Raw genomic sequence first — 20,234 nt, 5'->3', positions numbered from 1 at the left:
TTTTGCCAGTTGTGGGCCCTGCTGCTCTCTTGGAAATCGAAAGATTCATACAATGTGGAAGTGACTTTGTGAGTCCTTTGTCTGCATGAAGACCTTAAAGGGATACGCCAACACTTTTTTTCGTGTCTTGCCTCACTCCCAAGTCCATAACAAGCAGATAGACATCATCTCAAGTCTGTAACAACATCTATTGTCTGTAACAACATCTATTGCACGTCTGTCCGTCCTGGGTGAGGGATCCCTCCTCTGTTGCTCACCCTGAGGTTTCTCCTGTTTTTCCCTGTTAAAAGGGTTTCCATGGAGTTTTTCCTCAGTCGATGTGAGGGTCTAAGGGCAGAGGATGTTGCTACGATGCCATGTAAAGCCCTTTGAGACAAACTGTAAAAACGGGCTATACAAATAAAATTGCCTTGCCTTGCCTTGCCTCAAGTCGACTGTGCGTGCATAAACAAGGGAGATAGAGCCGTATCGCCCGTAATTAGCTTAGCTCAAACGCTGGAAGTGTATAATAATAATAATAATAATACATTTAATTTAGAGGCACCTTTCTTGACACCCAAGGTCACCTTACAGAGCATAAAATCTTAACAACATTAAAAACAAGACACAGAACAAAACAAACAATCAAGACAGTGACCAGTTATAAGTTGTGTGCAAGTTTGAACAGGTGAGTTTTGAGTTGTGACTTGAAGGTTGTGATGGAGTCTGACTGTCTTATGTGTGGGGGGAGGGAGTTCCAAAGCCTGGGTGCTGAACAGCTGAATGATGGGGCACCCATGGTACTGAGGCGTGATGTGGGCATAGGTAGTAGTCCAGCAGAGGTGGAGCGGAGGGAGCGGGAGGGAGTGTATTCTTGGAGGAGGTTGCAGAGGTAAGTGGGGGCTAGGTTGTGGAGAGCTTTGTAGGTGAAGAGTAGGATTTTATATTGGATGCAGTAATGTACTGGGAGGCAGTGTAGTTGGATGAGAACAGGGGTGATGTGGTCAGTTGATTTGGTGCGGGTGATGATCCGGGCGGCTGAGTTCTGGATGATCTGCAGTCTGTTGATGAGTTTGGTGGCGAGTCCGGTGAGGAGGGCGTTGCAGTAGTCGATGCGAGATGTGACAAATGAGTGAACCAGGATTTCAGTGCTGGATTGGGTCAGTGATGGGCGGAGTCTGGAGATGTTGCGGAGGTGGAAGAATGCAGTCCGGGTGATGTTTTGAATATGGGTGTTGTCCAGGATGACGCCGAGGCTCTTGACTTGGGAGGAGAAGGGTACAGGGAATCCATCGATGATTATGGGTGGAGCTGGGGTGTGTTGTGATTTGGTGAGGGTGGATTTGGAGCCGATGAGCAAATATAGGTAGTGTTAGCCTGCCTCCTACCCGACCCGAAATCAGCAGTCAGAAGCTGATTTCATTTTAGCTCTAAACTCTATAAATATATCACTTTATCAACATTTCAAAAAAATTTTAGGTGAGAAAGTAGCCGCTTAGATCAGCAGTGTGTCGTTAATTTGTCTAAATACCAGCTGTTTACAATTTTGTTCGGCCGAATTCGGCGCTACTCAAGCTAGCCGTTGTGACCAACGCACTTCCGGTTACTTTCACAAAATAAAACACCCGTTGCCCTTTACATACAGAAAACCATGACGACAGAATTTGTGCTTTTACTTTGAAATAGGAAGCTAACCTACCCTCGATGTAGCTAGCTCAAACCAAAATCTTTTTGTTTAGAGTTGCTGAAGAGTGTCTCTGATGACTTTAGGTGGAGGCAGGCTAACACTACCGATAGCGTTTGAGCAAAGCTAATTACAGGCGATACGGCTCTATCTCCCTTGTTACTGCACGCACAGTCGAAAGGATGGTGTCTATCTGCTGGTCATGGACTCGGGAGTGAGGCAAGACACGTAAAAAAAAAAAAAAAATGTTGACATATCCCTTTAACAAAAACATTTTGTACTCCTTATTAGAAGGTTTTTTTTTTTTTTTTTACGTTATTAAACTTTATTATAAAGTTTCAGTGAATCTCTTGTTTCTTCAAGCTTCAGGATGTCCCTCACACTGGCAGCATCTGCAAAAACTACATATTGTGATAAGAATCGAGATCGAAAAATATATCGTGATAACATTTTTTTCCATATCGCCCAGCCCCATAGTGTGAGACACAGGAGAAGTCTTCTTCTTCTCTTCAGTGGACAGTTTTCATCCACATGTCAACGTGACAGAGAAAAGATAGAGGAGACAAAACAAAACTCTGATCATGTCCAACACCTTTAATATCTGGTCTGGTTCTGTCCTTCAGGTTCCTCTACAGCTCGGTGATCCTTCAGTAAAGAGATTAAAACCTGCTGCTGCTGTCTGATGACATCATCATGTGATTTGCTGTCTCTCAGTCCAACAGGTGGAGGAGGGGGCGGAGTCGGTCCAGCTGCTCTTCAAGACCAGAGGTGACCTGTCTGAAGACGCCAAAGTGGAGTGGTGGTACGGATTCAACAGGAAGATGAAGGTCCATGTGTACGAGACCGGTTCTGAAGAACAGCACCAGGTTTACAGAGGTCGAACAGAGATGAATGAAGACCTGCTGAGGACCGGAGACCTCAGTCTGACCCTGAAACAGCCCACAGGGACAGACACAGGAAGATACGTCTGCAGAGTCTACAACAAGGAAGGACACTTACTGAGAAGGACAGCAATGTTTCTCTGGGTCAAAGGTCAGAGTTGTTTGTTTGTCTCTGGTTGTTTGTTTGTCTCTGGTTGTTTGTCTCTGTCTTACTGTCTTCTGTTTCGTCTACAGGGAGAACTCTGGTCAGAGCTGAAACAGTGGAGATGAGGAACAGGAGCAGCTCCACTGATCCAACTCCTCTGGTGGCTGATCAATCAGTCTGATTGGTCTGTTGATCGATTTGTGATGATTGAAAGAATCTGACTTTGGACCAGAAAGAAGATGGAGGTGAAGGAGCTGATGGACAATGGATGAAGACAAGAGGACGCTACTGAAGCTACAGATGCACAGTCTGCAGACTCAATATTGATGAGTACTGATCAGAATTGATAGGTGTGAAGCCTTTGTTAACCATTTTATGCCATTAACACCTTAAACTGTGTGATTTATTTATGTGTGTATCTGTATCATTTCATGATGTGATGATCGTAGGCTATATTTGCTTTCTGTCAGGAGTTGGACATGTCGTGTACCAGACCGGAATTTTTTTAACTCTCAGCTACTTAAAAACTTGATGTTCCTTCCTTCTGGCTTCTCTGTCAAACAGCTCTTTTTCTCATAATTGATTGAAATCCTTTCATTTTTTTCCTTCTACTTGACGCGTGTGAAGCCTGCTGCTTTTATTCCTTCATTTTGCTGCAGCACTAGGTAATCGCACCATTATAATGTTTAACTGAAAAAAATAAATAAATAAATACATTTTGTTTGTTGGCACCTTTCTAAAACCCAAGGTCACCTTACATGTAAGAAACAAAACAAAAAACAGGTATGAGGATTTCGGTGGAGTGCTTGGTGAGGGAGGGGCGGAGTCTGGAGATATTGCGGAGGTGGAAAAACGCTGTTATTGATGTGGGATGTGTAGAGAGAGCAACTCCTAACACACTGTCCATGCAGCCTCACACGCTGACTGTTGCAATGTGTACTCCTGCACTGTGCACTTAATTTCTTAACTCAGGTTTATAATGCTTAAGTTCAATGTCTTGGTCTCTTTTATTTATTTATTGATCCTATATTATCCCTCCTTTGTAATGTGAAGGGAAGCATGCAAGTAAGAATTTCATTGCATCGTTTTTAACGTCTGTTTTACTGTGAATGACAATAAACATCTTGAATCTTGAAAAATAGCACAATTTCCACAGTCATGTGTGAAAGAAGCAACTGAGCCGCTGTTAGACAAGACTTTATACAACATTTATTTTCACTTCACATTAAATAACTTACAAAAATGACAATAAAAATAAAAATAAAAGCAGCGAAAAAGAGACAGGTATTAAAAGTTTTTTCTGACCAAACCCTGGTACCTGTTCACAATGTAAACATGACATATTGCTGGTGTTAGAGGGGGCTGTGACAAGGCAGGGGGGGGGGGTCAGGAGGGGGCTAACACCACTCCCTGTCTCTGGAGGTGTCTCAGGATGTCCAGGATGGAGTCCAGCTCCAGACGGAAAGCCTCCAGCTCTCTGCTCTTGTCCTGAGCCAGGTGCTTCCAGCGCTCTACCTCTGACTGTTGATTGGCCTCCAGCTTCTGCCACGATCCACCAATCACCTGCAGGCAGAGGGAGGGGCGGTTGTAACGAGGTTAGCCAGTGTTGAGGCTCTGCAAATGTTTGGTCTAGCAGACAAACACTGTGAACGGCTGCGTGGCAGTTAAATAGGATGTGTGTTTATAAAGAGGAGGAGGGCTTCAATCAAGTGACACTGTCCTTCACAATCTACAATATGATGTGTTGCTGCTGTGTTGTGTCGGTGTAACTGCTGATTTTGTTAAACAATAGAGATGGAACGGTTCATTAAAAAACCCTCCCTACAGTACATATTTCAATAGAAGAAATCTCACTTGCCTCTGGAAAGTAAAACTTTATATTTTGAACTCGTACCTGAAACATGGCCAAAAAGATATGAAAAATAGCTTTCACAGGACAGCCCAACTTTAAAGGGATATGTCAACATCTTGGCAAATTGGCCCATTGCCATAATCCCTATAGTGATAGTAGGAGTAGTTTCATTACCTTTAATTGTCCGTGCAAGCTGTTTTTAGATTGGCTGGGCAGAGACGCGAGCTGCTCAGCTAACGCAATGGAGGCATATGGTATTTCCACATTTTCCTCATCAAACTAAATACTAGGGCTGACCCAAAAAACGTGATCAATTTTTTTTTTTTTTTCCTTTTTGACACCGGTTCACATTGGCAATTGTCACATTGAAATGAGTTGGCTACTTGGCATTCTGGAAACCTGCCTGATGAGAGACATGCAGTGTTTGTTTGCCATACATGCCCTGTTGGGTGTTAGGTGTAGATGTATAATAACAACATTGCACTCCCTATGTGTTAATGTTCATGTCATGTTTTTCTTACTTTTTGTTCTTTATTTTGTCCTAGAAAAAAGGACATTCAGGCAGACCAGGGCCGTTGCTAGGAATTCTGGGCCCCCTGAAAGAATACTAAAGTGGGCCCCTGACTTTTCCACTTTTTTTCTTAGACTACTAATGTATTATAATTTTTTATTTAGCCTACTTTGTTTTGATGCTAATGCAGCATTACTATGAGTATTAGTCAGGGTCTAAGCAGAATAATTCAGTCATACAAAGATTAGACTATAGGGTTTTTTTTATGGGCCCTACTGAGCGCTGGGCCCCTAGAATTATCATCACCTTTCTCTCCTATACAACGGCCCTGAGGCAGACACACTGTGACCAACAACTGAAGCAGATGTACACATTACATTTGTTACTGAATGTCAATAAAAAGTCAATTAAAAAGAAGAAAACATCTGTCCCATTGGGGGATGTGTGTGTTGGTGGGTTCAGGGCAGGAGGGGGGTTCAGTAGTGGAAATGGCAACACATTCAATATGATTGGCCGTGTTAGTTGAACTGAAGTGAACATGTCTGCTGCAGCTTGTGTACCTGCACCAGCTCCTTCTCTCTGTGCTGGTGTCGGAGCTCCATGTTGACCACCTTCTTCTCCAGGCTGCAGAGGAGCTTCACCTCTGGACTCTGAGCTTCTTTAGCTTCCTTCAGCTCCTCCAGCAGCCTGCTCAGCTGAGGGAAACATCACAGATTGTTAACTTACAATCACACCAAACCACTATGCACAACATTTCATCCCAGTTCAAATCAAAACATCAATAATGCAACAGTTACACAGTGACTTGATGGAGTAGATGTAATGAGGAGCAGAGGAGGAGTTCACTTCTCTGCTGCATTCAGAGGAAACACAATGTATGCAGGAAACACTGCATGTATTCACTTAAAGGTCAATGACAAACATCTGACATGTTATCATACACTTGAACAGAAAAATGTTCAGACACAATAGTAACTTTATCCAGAGGTTTACTAGAATAAAGTGGTATTTGATTTTGAGATGTGTCAATTCATTGGTTCATTCTGCAGCGGTGGAACATTTCACATCTATTTTGTCTGAGATCTATTTTAGATCTTTGAGTGTGAGCTCAGTGAAAGGAGTTGTAAAAAGTGTGTCTGAAAAATTCAAAGAATAAAAAAAACTGCTGTAAATGAGGAAAAGAAAATGATAAACATTATAATATATAAAGATAAACATATATGTAGATCCATCTATGTGTGGGTGTGTTTCTTTATGGTCTTGCTCTTTCATACACATTTGAAGAAAATTTCAAGTGACTGGCTAAAACACTAGCTGGGTTTACATGGAGCCAAATGTTCCCATTAGAATCGGTTTAGATGTTGAAACCGAATGAAAATGCTCCATATAAACAGCTCAATCAGAATAAACAGGCCAGAGAGGTGGAATAACCTTTTCTTTAACAGAAATAAATGAAAATTATATCATGTAAACGGTGAAACAGAATGTTGTCTGGTCACGTTCTTTCTGCTCAATGTCCATGCGTGGTGACATTTCTTCACTTTCAAAGTTTGAATCAAAGTGTCAAACAAAGACAACTACTGTCTTAATCAGAGGATGTTTTGATCTCTAGAGTTCCCAACGGGCGTAACAATTAAAATCCGGCTGGACCGGACCAGTGGATGTTGAAGGTCCGACTCAACACGGCTCACTAGCTTTTATTCTCAGCCTGAACCTGGTCGGACTCGCCCCCAAAAAAGAGGAAAAATGACCCGAGTCATTTCTATATAATTTCTCGCCGGGTTGTTCAGGTCAGACCGGCCCGTTAAAGTGATAGTTCAACATTTTTGGCAAATTGGCCCATTGCCATAATCCCTATAGTCATAGCAGTAGGTTTGTTACCTTTAATTGTCGGTGCAAGCTGTTTTTAGAACGGCGGAGCAGAGCCGTGAGCTGCTCAGAGCTACGCTATGGAGACTCATGGGATTTCTTGGTTTCCCTCATCGAACTCATCAAATACACAATCCAACAACTCCACAACGCTCTGGCGGTCAAGTTGTGACCTGCACATTCACCACACTATGAGATAATAACAGAACGTTACCGACAGAGTTGTTTTAGAGGGAAATTCATGCAAAACCGCTGATGCGCGTTGCCTTCAGGGACAGTTTTTCATCAAGCAGTCTCTGAATTTCCCTCTAAAACAACTCTGTCTGGTAACGTTGTGTTATTATCTCATAGCGTGGTGAATGTGCAGGTCACAACTTGTCCACCAGAGCATTTTGGAGTTGTTGGATTGTGTATTTGATGAGTTTGATGAGGGAAACCAAGAAATCCCAACAAATAAAGGTAATGAACCTACTGCTATGACTATAGGGATTATGGCAATGGGCCAATTTGTCAAAATGTTGAACTATCCCTTTAAGAACACTCAGCGCGTATCACAAGGCTGTAAAACGTCTGTTCTGAATAAATGCAGTGGCACCTGTAACCACCCAATTGGATTAGATCATATCACTTGTAAACAGTTAACCTGAAAGACTGATTCAGAATGGATTCAATCAGAAAGTCTCCATGTGAACCCACTGACTGACATGATGCAGGACTGTATCAAGGTGAGTGAGTGGAGGTGAGAAAGTGTCAAACAAACAAAATGAGAAATTCTAAGGTGCTCCTCACCTGCGTCTGCAGGGCGCTCTCTCGGGTCCTGGATATTTTCAGAGCGTCTTTGACTCCCTGCAGCTCCTTCATTTGCTCTTGCAGATGTTTCACCATGACCTGCAGACAAACAATTAACACTGAGTTCAAAGTAGCAGGACGTCCTGACCACATGAGGCTGGTGGGTTGCTGAGCCTTCACCTCCAGGCTGTTGATCTGATTGGCCTGTTGAGCAGCTTTAGAGGAGGAGTGTTCCAGAGCGTGGCCGGCACACAGCTGCTCCATCGCCCTGCGCTGCTCCGTCTCCATGGAGGCCAGCCTCTCGTCACAGCGCTCCTTCAGCCTGGAACGTCACATCGCGTCATGTGATTCACACTCACCGATGAGAAGGTGTGTTGTTGAGCTCACACACACACACACACACACACACACACACACACACACACACACACACACACACACACACACACACACACACACACACACACACACACACACACACACACACACACACACACACACACACACACACACACACACACACACACACACACACACACACACACACACACACACACACACACAGACACACACAGACACACACACACCTGCTCAGCTCCTCCTTGGCCTGTGCAGCTTCAGCCTTCAGAGCCTCCTTCTCCTGGTCGGTGTGCAGCTGCAGCTGCTCCAGACGCTGCCGCAGAGCCTCCTTCTCCTGCTGCACCTCCGAGATGTGACTCCCTGTTCCCAGGATGCAACATTACACAGGTCAGGTGGTAAACAGACTCAACTCACTGTGAGAGGATGCTCTCATGGTTTTGAAGGGATATTTCAACATTTTAGCAAATTCACCTGTTGCCAGATTTTTAACGCGACGAGAAATATTGTTAAATCTCGCGAGATCTCGTGGCACGAGATCTCATCACACCCCTAATAGCCGGAATTACATTTCAGAAACGGCAGCTTGTGGAGTGATTTCAAAAGTAGTTGTAGTAGTAGTAGTATTTGCTTCATGTGTCGTACACGTTACTATTTCATAGCGTGGAATGCAGAGTAAAGTGTGCATGTAAATGCAATGAATGTGGACTTTCATAAATGAATATGGAAATCCATAAAGCTACTGTGATAGAGCTCAATGACTTTGTATGGCATGCCCTTCCTCACCATCCTTACGACAGTGTAGTTCCCCTCTGGACTCTACACTGTCACATTCTATCTGGCTGTAGCCAGACTCCATGAATTTATGGTCAACAATGGAAATAGGCAAGTTTTTTACTGCATGGAGACACATGGTACTAAAACCAGCCTTTGTGTTCTGTCTGGTTGATCTATCTGGCTTACATGTGATATCAGCCATTTGCTATCTTACCCACAATACATTTCTCAGTGTCAAAAGGACCAGAGGTTCTCATGGAACGGAACCTAAAAATGTGTGTGGGCGTAAGTGCACTGGATTAGTGGGTTTAGAGTTACGTCCTTTGGTAATAATAACTAAACTGATTAACGATTCATTCATTTTTTTCTGCTATCGGGTATATGTATATATTCTTAGGGGTGGGTATTGTAGTATTTTTATATTTGTATTCTATTTTATTTTATCTCATCCTATTTATTTTGGAAAATGTTACTTACCTCTATCCTCTAACTCTTATTCATACAACGTTTCACTTTTCAATCAGGAGTTTGTAACCAAACAATTTCCCTCCATGTATCAATAAAGTTATTCTGGTTCTCATTCTGGTTCCCACCTGTGAAGACAGTGGGCTGGTAGGTCTTCTCATACTGAGCAGCTGGAGCTTCCTCTCCACATGTATGTTTAGCAGCAGCAGCACAGAGGCTCTTGGTTGGTCCTGTCTGTCTCCTGGTCTCTGCGGAGTGGGACTCAGGTCGTGGGCTGGGGACAGACAGCATGCTCCTCCTCTCCCTCTGCAGTCTCTCCACAGTGCGGCTCAGCTCCTGGATGCTTCGTGTTTTGGTGGCGAGCTCCTGGTTGAGGCGCTCGATCCGGACGCCGAAGGCTTCCTCCGCCTGGCGCTGGTGCCGGCCTGGACTGGGCTGGGGCTGCAAGAGGGGGGAGGAGGAGGGGCGGGCGGAGGTCAAGGTGATTACTTTTTCTCGATTGCTAAGACACATTTCTTTAAAGCTGCTCTCCTTTTCTCTAAACTGTGAACACAAACCCCAATTTTCAAGCTTCATTCACAAAACCTCAGACTCTTCTTACAAAACCAAACTTTCACCTCAAAACAGTTCAATCTGTTCTCAAAACTGAACTCTGTTGTTAAATCGTGCCCTGAGTCAATCAAAATTAAAAACACTACTGAGCAGTCACTAAACATTACATAGAAAAATAGAAAACACACAAACTAGAAAACTCTCCTTCCCTTTCTTTCACCCTCCTCCCTCCCTCCCCACATCCATTTCATCCCCTTTTCCTTCCTTCTTCTTTTTTCTTCCCAGTTCATTCCTCCCTCCCTCATCCTCTCTTCCTTCACCCTGTTGTCTCTCATCTTCTCCTCTTCCTCTCCTCCTCCTCTCCCTCCATAAATGCATGTTGCAAAACAAAAAACCTGTGCATTTAGCACTTGTAAATAGTACTACAGTAAAAAAAACCCCAGAAAAAACAGAAATCCTGTGCATTTTACACGTAGCACTTGTACAGTTCAAAAACAAACAGAAATCTTGTGCATTTAGCACTTGTATGCAGTAGGCCTACATACAGTAAAAATAAAGTACAAAAATATACAAATGAGAAGTGCATAACTCAGCCACAGCATCATTTCTCTGTACTGGACCAGCCCACAGGACTTCATCCTGAACTAGCTACAGTATATGTTCCCTCACATCATTAGCCACAAGTGTGATCAATTTTGAGTGGTTGTGTTCAACCGGTGACACCTGTGCTTTAGTTGTGTTTGACTTTTGCCACCTGTGCTCAGCATTATGCAACACAGGTGCATCACAATGAAAATGTGTTGGTAAGTTGTGTCTAAACAGGTGAAAAGTGCTGATGGTTTTGCCAAAAGAGAGTGACTGATTCAATCAGTGGGTTCAGGCAACTGAGAATTTGGTTCAGACAACAGGGTTTAGTGTTTTAGCAGTTGAGAAAAACTGTAAAACTTCAGGTTCTGTGCTTGGTTTCTGTGTAATGTTGGTAGTACTGACCTTGTTTTTGAACTGCTGCTGCAGAGACTCTATCTGGTCACGGAGGGACTTGTCTGTCTCCTGGTGGCACTCCTTCTCCCTCTGCAGCTGCTCCTCCAGGGTTTGGACCTGGGACATCCACGGCTCGGTCCCGGCTGCTGCTGAGCCGTCCACATCAGCCTGCTGTCTCTGCTCCAGCTGCTGCTCCAGCTCTGAGATCTGCTGCTCATAGCGGAGCTGCATGGAGCACACAAACACACCGACTGTCAGACCTTATCTGTTCTCTTTTACATTTATACAGAAACCTCGAAAGCTAAGTCAGATTTTCTTTTTTTGTTTTTGTTTGTCGTCGTTGCTGGGATCATATTTTCTTTGTGTGAGAGGGAAGTTACTGCTCATCGTTTTTAGCTCTTTCTTTCTCACTTCCCACACACATCTCTTAAAAATTGGATCACATGTCGTTTTGGGCTGTTCAGACTGTCAAAAAAAATCAAACTGGTTAAAGGGATAGTTCACCCAAAATTGAAATGTCACTCATTATCTACTCACCCTCATGTGGACTAAGGGCTGGGAGAAGTTTCAGAGTCCTCTGTGGCTTCTCTGAGTTACAGGGGGTCTCGGCGTAGCAGTGCAAACATTTTTAAATAAGTCTATATTTCAAGCTTGTTTGTAGCGGAAGCTCCTGGCCAGGAAGAGGATGAACCGGGAAGAGGAGCTTCCGCTACAAACAAGCTTGAAATATAGACTTATTTAAATTTTTTCTGAACAATTTCTCATGTTGGGGCTTCAATACAAGACGGACATTACATAAGAGCACTATGGAGGTATCTGGATGTTTTTTGGTGTGTCTTTTTGTTACGAAGACAGTTGGTATCCATTTGCAACCGTTATATGGACATGCACTGCTACGCCGAGACCCCCTGTAACTCAGAAAAGCCACAGAGGACTCTGAAACTTCTCCCAGCCCTTAGTCCACATGAGGGTGAGTAGACAATGAGTGACATTTCAATTTTGGGTGAACTATCCCTTTAAGGTCTGGATATGGTAAAAATCTGATTTGGGGTGGCAGTGTGAAGCAGACTTACACTAAGTAAGGTTTTTACTGAATTATGGGTTTCAATTAAACGTAAGCCATAATCATTACAACTGAAAGAAATAAAGACATGAAATATTTGAGTCTGTGTGTAATCAATCTATATAATAAATGAGTGTCACTATTTGAATTTAACTACTGAAATAAATGAACCTTTCTATTATATTCTAATTCATTTAGATGCACCTGTATAATGAGTGCATTTTATTTTGAAGTTCAAGCGAGTGACCTGTAAGCTTCAGTGAAGTTATAAGGTCAAGATGAGTTTTTTATATATTTTACGGCAGCAAACTGGTGAGTAACATCAGGTTGTGTTGATTTCATTCATACCTTGACACCGTGGAACCGTTGTTCCATGGCCCTCAGGCTGTGTTTGGCCTCGTCGTCACGGTTCTCCAGCTCGGCCTCCAGCCGCTGGATCCTGTTCTCCAGCAGAGAGGTGATGCTGGTGGGCGTCTTGGCAGCCTCCTCCTCCTCCGCTGCGCTGGCTGCTGCGTACATCAGAGCGGGCAGGGAGTTTGGGTTTCTGTGTCTGAGTATCTGCTCCAGCTCCTTCACCTGGTGAATACACAAACACACTTAACCCACCAAGAGACACCAAGTTGTGGTGCTGAAGTGTGATTTATGGGCTTGTCTGTGTGGCACCTGTCGCTCCAGATTCTGCATCCTCTTCAGCTCCACAGATTTCTCTTTGGTCTTTTTCTGCTGCTCGCTGCTTCTTTTGCCCACTTCCATTTTCAGGTTCTCTACCTGAAATCAGGACCACATTACCAACAATAAGACAGAGGTCCTGGATATTGGTCCACACAACTGAGCCTCATCTGTAAAATGAATTATTTCTCTCCTTCAGTGACTTGGGGAAGGGCATTCATGTTTTTTTTGTATGTATTCCTGACTCATCTATTGAAAGTTTAGTTGAAGATTAACTGCCATACAAACAATTGTGATTAACGATGTGTTTGTCTTTTTCTGATCATTTTATGCCACTATTATAGTATAGTTTAATGATACACACACTAATGAAAAAGAAAAGCAATTTATTGGATTGCAGCTAAATCCATGATGCTAATGTCAATAGATGCTCATCGAAATGCGGTCGTTGAATATTAGAAAAGAAGCTCCTCCACTCATGTGTCATTAAACCGCAGCAGAAGAAGAAGGAGGCGTCACATGATGATGTCATGAAAAGAGGACCAATCAAACCTCAAATGGTGGAGACTTGAGTGGAACCATGTTTCCATAAATGGATAGTTTGTTTCATTTACAGTGGTGATGATGGTGTTCAGCTTAGACATATGAATTGATGTGTAAAGGATTTGGTAAATGAAGTGACAGTTGGCACATAACCATAAAGAGGGTGGAGGCCGACCTGCTCTTTGAGTTGTCGTATCTCTGCTGTAGCGGCCTTCAGTCTGCCGGCGTCTCTGTCCAGCAGCTCCTGATTCTCTGTAAACCACTGCAGCTTCTTCTTCATGGCCGACACCTCCTCTCTGTGCTGCTCCTTCAACACACTCATCTCAAAAGTCTTATCGCCTGGCACAGGGAGAGAGGACACATGTCCAAACAGCACTTACGGATGTACAGTCTCAAGAAACTGCTGTTACTGTTTTAAAGGGGAACAGTGCAACCTGGTCGCTTTTTTATAGTTTCGGAAAGCATATTTTACAACCCTAACAATACTGTAAAAACTCACAGATAAGTCATTTAACCATCACAGTTACTCTGAAGCTGTTTGATTCAGGTAAAAATCTTGCATAGTTCCCCTTTAAAGGGATAGTAGCATTTTTTTTAAGTGGGTTTGTATGATCTACAAATAGCCCCTAAGTACTTTAATTGCAGTAGAAGACTCTCTGCACTCCTCCCGTTAGCAACGCCAGCCCATAGCCCTGCCCAGAGATTTACAACATACAGTGTTGTGAACAGACCCAAAGAAACGGCCTATTTTGAAAAAAAATACACAGTTCCATTGTTCGCTATAATATAATTTTTTCCAGCCCCTCAAAGTGCAGGAAAAACACAGTTTTTATTTGGAGCTAACCAACTGCTAATCGGCGGGCACTAACCCTGGGCGGAGGGATACGTGAGTTGCTACTATGCTACTACTACTACTAATGCTACTATCCCTTTAATATCCAGGTTTTGGATGTGAGGAGGCTCTGGATGCAGTCTCACCTGACGTGGAGATGACCTGGGCTTTAGCCAGATCTCTCTCTTTCTTTGTGAGCTGCAGGTCCACCTCCAGAGCCTGGCTCTCCTGCTTCAGTCTGTGAATGTCCTCACACAGCTTTACCTCATTCCTCTGCTCACACAAACACACACACACACACACTTTACAATGTATTCTATGATCGTTAGGGACGTTGAACGTTGAACAGTGACACTGGTACTGACCTGGAACATATTGATTTGAGCTAACAGGTCTGTGATGCGTTGAGGGTGATCCATTAAACAGATGTTTCCCACAGGTCTTGAGGGTTTACTCAGCTGCTCCCTGGTGAGCAGGGGAAAAGCCACAAAGAAGGAAAACATTTAATCACATTATAATTACAATATAATTACAATAAACTATAGTTGAGACAGACACTTTTTTTTATTGCTGTTTAACTGGTGCAGTTCAGGAGGCCGATGTGAATCACTGTCTGAGTGTGATTTACTGTTGATAAAACATTAATGCATTACTGCAGAATTAACAGAATTAATTAACAGAAAAACAAAACAAATTTTAAATTAGATTCATATTCCAATGTAACAATATCAGACAAAAGTATTATCAATATGCCCAAACTTCAGCTTCACTCTTAAAGGGATAGTTCAACATTTTGTCAAATTGGCCCATTGCCATAATCCCTATAGTGTTAGCAGTAGGTTTGTTACCTTTAATTGTCGGTGCAAGCTGTTTTTAGAACGGCGGAGCAGAGCCGTGAGCTGCTCAGAGCTACGCTACGGAGACTAATGGGATTTCTTGGTTTCCCTCATCAAACTCATCAAATACACAATCCAACAACTCCACAACACTCTGGTGGACAAGTTGTGACCTGCACATTCACCACGCTATGAGATAATAACACAACGTTACCAGACAGAGTTGTTTTGAGGGAAATTCATGCAAAACCGCTGATGCACGTTGCCTTCAGGGACAGTTTTTCATCAAGCAGTCTCTGTATTTACCTCTAAAACAACTCTGTCTGGTAACGTTGTGTTATTATCTCATAGCGTGGTGAATGTGCAGGTCACAACTTGTCCACCAGAGCATTTTGGAGTTGTTGGATTTGATGAGTTTGATGAGGGAAACCAAGAAATCCCATGAGCCTCCGTAGCGTAGCTCTGAGCAGCTCGCGGCTCTGCTCCGCCGTTCTAAAAATAGCTTGCACCGACAATTAAAGGTAACAACATACTACCTACTGCTGTAACATGTTATGTCAAATGTCATAAGTAAAAGAATGTTATATCAAAATGTAAAAAAGCAAAAACAAAAGAAAAAGATTATGATATGATCTGATTATGAAAAAGATTTTATTCTGTGGGTAATGGGGGCGGGACTAGATAAGCTTTTGCTTCTCCCGCTTTCCCTTTCGGCCATGTGTATTGTATTATTTGAACTAAGATGAAGTGTGACGATGATTATTTAAATTGACATGCCCGAAATAAACAAATTGATTGATTGATTGATTGATTGAACAAACCTACTGCTAACACTATAGGGATTATGGCAATGGGCCAACTTGCCAAAATGTTGAACTATCCCTTTAACATTAATTTTGCACTGACAGAGAAAACAAAAACAAGTCAGAACTGTAACACCCACAGCAACGGCAGCACAACAGCATACTGAGGTCAAACCAAACCAAACCTTCACTGGACCGACCTTGTGAAGTCCAGCTCACTCTGCAGCCGCTGGTTCTCATTAAACATGGCCTCCTCGTTGGCTTTGCTCTTGACCTGCTGAGCCTTCATCTGCGCACACAGCTTCTCATTCTCCTGCAGGTTGGATTGATTGATTGATTTTAAGAAAAAGAAGAAAACAAAAAAGGGAAAAGAGGAAACGTAACACAAACACACATCAGGCAGTAGTTTTATGTGGCATCCATCTTTAGTTTCATCTGCAGGGCCTCACAGCTGTGTATTGGTCAGTTATCAGCTTGTTTCCTTCACTCTTCCTGTCTTTTGATCAGCATGTTGACATAAAATTGATGCCGTCTGCCTCTGCATGATGGAAGCTCAAAGCGGTTTCAATCACTAGATTTTCAGAATGTGAAAATCAATAAGCTGTGGAGAGGCGGGTCAGGATCTATGAATGTTGGAGCGTTGTGTTAAATCCAGACACAGTCAGACAGCTGAGGGACACCGACCTGCTGGTAGCCTTTGATGAGTGTCTCCTGCTCTTTCATTTCTTTCTCAATGTGTTGGAGTTTTTCCTCTGTGGCAGGTTCTGAGGCCTCGCTCGGTCTCTTCCTCTGACCGGCTTCTTCTGCACCTCGCAGCTACGGAGTGAGAAAACAAAAACATTCACATCCACACACATTCTCTTTCCTACATCACTGCCTTCTGTTGAGAATTTATTTTGAAGGAAAGGAGAGCCTGCTCCATCGCCATCAACTCCAAAAACTTATCCGCAGTGTGCGTGACTCTCTTCCTTCTACTGATTCATTTTGAAGGGACATATTTATTTGTAAGGGTTGGTAATAAGTTCATATACGAAGTTAACACACATGTAAAGTAAGTAATGGTACATACTTCAAAAGAAGACTGCACATTTCATTTGAATATTTGATTTTAAGTGATATGAACAGAAGTTCATTTCCAAGTAAAATGCCTTAAAAAAGGGACTTCATGACACATGCAGGATGGAGAAATTAACTCTGGATGTGAATTACAAGAAGGACTTGTTTGTTTCACGTTGGAAGAAATGGATGGACTATATACAGTTGTGCTCAAAAGTTGACATACCCTGGCAGAATTTGTGAAATACTGGCTACATTTCAGAAAACATAATTGATAATGCAACAACACTTTTTTTATTCAGAGTCAGTGGCTGGGTGAAGCCATTTATTATCACACAACTGTGTTTGATCTTTATAAATCCTAATGATAAGTGCAAACACCAAAATGGCCCTGATCAAAAGTTTACATACCCTCAAAGTTAAACACATATCATATTAAACACAGACAGGTTTAAATGGTTACTCAGGGTAACTGTCAACGTCTGTAACTTGATTGTTTGTAATTAGTGTCTGTGTATAAAAAGTCAATGAGATTCTGGGCTCTTGACAAACACCTGCACATTTCATCCATTGCTGCTCTGACTTTGCTGGTTTCTGAGCCATGGGGAAAGCAAAAGAACTGTCAAAATACCTGAGGGAGGAGGTTTTTCAACTTTATAAATCAGAAAAAGGATATAAAAAGATATCCAAAGATGTGAGAATGCCAATCAGCAGTGTTCAAGTTCTCATAAAAGTGGAAATTGAGGGGCTCTGTTGATACCAAGCCATGGTCTGGTACCATTAAAAATTTGTTAGTCAGACTCTCTGATAATCTTTTTTTTTTTTTTTTTAATGATTGTGTTATTTTGGGATGTCTCAGCAGTTTAATTTGAATCCCATTAAAAATACAGTAAGAGAAATCTGTTTTGCCTGATCACTCATGTTTTTCTTCCAGGGTATGTAACTTATGAGCACAGCGGTTAACACCATGCAGGCCAGACTTTGACTCTTTTAACTCTAGACAATATGCTGTTTGTGTAGCAATAACCACCCTTCACTCCCTACGTGTTCATGTTTTTGTTATGTTTTTATTTTTTTAATGTTCTTTTATTACTAGAAAAAGGACATTCATGCTGATACTCTATGACTAATAATTGAAATGGGTGTACATGTCACATTTGTTGCAGAATGTCAATAAAAAGGTAAGTTAAAACAAAACAAAAAATTCACTGCCAGTATGTGTTTGCCTTTTTTATTCACTGCACTGATTTAATGTCCAGAAGTTGTGAGACTATACTGCCCAACGCCTTATGCCTCTGTTCAGCTCTGCTGTGTTGTGTTGTGAGTGTGTGCACCTTGCTTTGAAGCAGGAAGTTGTGCTGTCTGAGCGAGGTGAGCTCCTCTGCTCCTTCTCTCATGGCCTGCAGCTCCTGCTCCTTCTGAGCCAGCCGGGTCCTGAGCTGCTGCACCACACGGTCGTCCTCCTCCCTCTGCAAAGCCAACACACATCAACACCCACAGCAGAGGAATCATCACACCTGACCTGACATTACAGTATAAGAAGCAGTGCAGTCGTTCAGCCGATCCACCAGCACAGCAACACTGACATGATCCCTCACTGGCATCCCATTCTATATAATTATGAGTGTGCAAACATTTCTACATTTGAATTATGTAGTGTAGCAGGCAGCTGTTCATTTCACCAATATGTTGTTATGATACGTTAGTGCTGTTCCACAAAAACACCACCAGTTATCATGTATTTACAGATGTGCAGCGCCTCATCCGTAGACTCTGGCTCAAAACGGTGAGGACGTCCATCATATTCAAAGTCCTCGTCCACAACCTCAAAATCTGACAAATATTCTGCCATGTTGCAGAAAACTAGCAGGTGCAACTTCCAGGTAAACAAACTGAACGGCACAGAGAGAGAGAGAGAGAGAAAAAAAAAGCTGACTGCCGTAAGTTGCTTTATTAACTATTGTATACAGAACAATACTGTTTAGCCAGGGGTATTATAGTTATAAAAACTATATACACAAAGAGTGAATGAGCCGTGCTGCAGCTGTGCGCGGCACTCAGAGATGACATCATCCAGGTCAGAGGTCAGTAGGTCAATCTACAGACCCCGGGTGATGATAACAGGAAGCTCCAGACTCAGAGGGGAACAGCACTAGTGAATCATAACAACATATTGGTGAAATTAACGAGTTTTGCAGCGGTTAATGTGTTATTTAGAGGCTGCATCTTGGTGCCCTAATCACTCCCACTGTATGGATAAAAGCAGCTCTCGAATCGTCTAAATATCGTCCAAAGGACTCCTAATGACACCAAAGTTATATGGGTCAGTAAATGACCGTATTTCATGCCAGAAATAAGGTCCGGGTTGTAAAAAACGGCAATTCTCCTTGAACAAGTTTCAGGGATACGCTGCCATGAGACAAAAACCCCTACCATCCCAGCCCTGTCTAGCTTTAGTCTTTTTATCATATGGTGATGACATGCTACTATATGCAGTTATTGAAATGAGAACTGAGAATCATTGTGGAGAGCTTTCAGTTTCAAGTCCAGGTCAATGTCTTGTGTTTTCTTACATAGTTCTGTGGAGGATGACTGTGTCTGTTTCCCTGGTGACTGCTGGTGTCTGCCTGCTGCTGGAGGACCGCCACCAAGGACTGCACCGACGCCACCAGCTCGCTGCTCACCCTCACACCGGCATCTGCTCATCAACGTAGAGGATGTCAAATACTGTACGTCATGATACAGACACAGACCGTCGACTAAAATCTACTTGACATTGTAAGCGTGTGTGTCTCTAATAACCTGCGTCCTCGTGTTTTTCTTGGTGATGAGTGGTTTTTGGAGGAGAGCGGGGTTTGGCTGCAGCAGCAGCTCTGTTGGTCCCTGATGACCTGGGGGTTACTGCTGGTCTCTCTGCCTTCCTGCCTCTCACAGGAGCCACAGCAGCTTTCCTCGGTGGAGGTGTAGAGGAATGAGAAACGGTGGAGCTCTGGGAAGTCTGGGACAAGTGACCACAATCCATCATGGTTACACAAAAACAATCAGCCTGTTTCACTTAACAATGTTACTTTTTAAATACATTTTTATAGAATTCTATTTGAAAGAGGATCTATTTATGGAAATTGTAATCATTAATGGGATAGTTCAACACTTTGGCAAATTTGCCCATTACCATATTAATCCCTATAGTTTTAGAAGAAGGTTCGTTACCTTTAATTGTCGGTGTAAGTTATTTTTAGAACGGCGGAGCAGAGCCGTGAGCTGCTCAGAGCTACGCTACGTCGGAGGCTAATGGGATTTCTTGGTTTCCCTCATCAAACTCATCAAATACACAATCCAACAACTCCACAACGCTCTGGTGGACAAGTTGTGACCTGCACATTCACCACACTATGAGATAATAACAGAATGTTACCAGACAGAGTTGTTTTAGAGGGAAATTCATGCAAAACTGCTGATGCGCGTTCCTGTCAGGGACAGTTTTTCATCAAGCAGTCTCTGTATTTACCTCTAAAACAACTCTGTCTCGTAACGTTCTGTTATTATCTCATAGCGTGGTGAAAGTTCAAACCTCAAACTGCCCGAGCAAA

At 42.8% G+C, this 20,234-nt stretch overlaps 1 protein-coding gene across 1 annotated transcript in view; it reads right to left on the bottom strand.

Moving 5' to 3' along the window:
* Nucleotides 1-4,075: 4,075 nt before the first annotated feature.
* Nucleotides 4,076-20,234, bottom strand: part of cep162 (centrosomal protein 162) — a gene marked incomplete at its 3' end in the record, with an annotated part of 29,301 nt that continues 13,142 nt past the window's right edge. Inside the window, 17 exon segments of the mRNA XM_083989488.1 lie at nt 4,076-4,252; nt 5,613-5,747; nt 7,711-7,809; nt 7,891-8,032; nt 8,298-8,430; nt 9,438-9,750; nt 10,852-11,067; nt 12,254-12,481; nt 12,569-12,673; nt 13,293-13,456; nt 14,096-14,222; nt 14,315-14,414; nt 15,789-15,901; nt 16,273-16,404; nt 17,979-18,113; nt 19,218-19,342; nt 19,447-19,642. Coding sequence (XP_083845614.1) covers nt 4,076-4,252; nt 5,613-5,747; nt 7,711-7,809; nt 7,891-8,032; nt 8,298-8,430; nt 9,438-9,750; nt 10,852-11,067; nt 12,254-12,481; nt 12,569-12,673; nt 13,293-13,456; nt 14,096-14,222; nt 14,315-14,414; nt 15,789-15,901; nt 16,273-16,404; nt 17,979-18,113; nt 19,218-19,342; nt 19,447-19,642 — 2,640 coding nt within the window.

The sequence above is a fragment of the Trachurus trachurus genome, assembly GCF_905171665.1.
Source record: "Trachurus trachurus genome assembly, chromosome: 16".
NCBI classification, from domain to species: Eukaryota; Metazoa; Chordata; class Actinopteri; order Carangiformes; family Carangidae; genus Trachurus; species Trachurus trachurus.
This window is presented reverse-complemented; position numbering and strand designations above follow the sequence as displayed.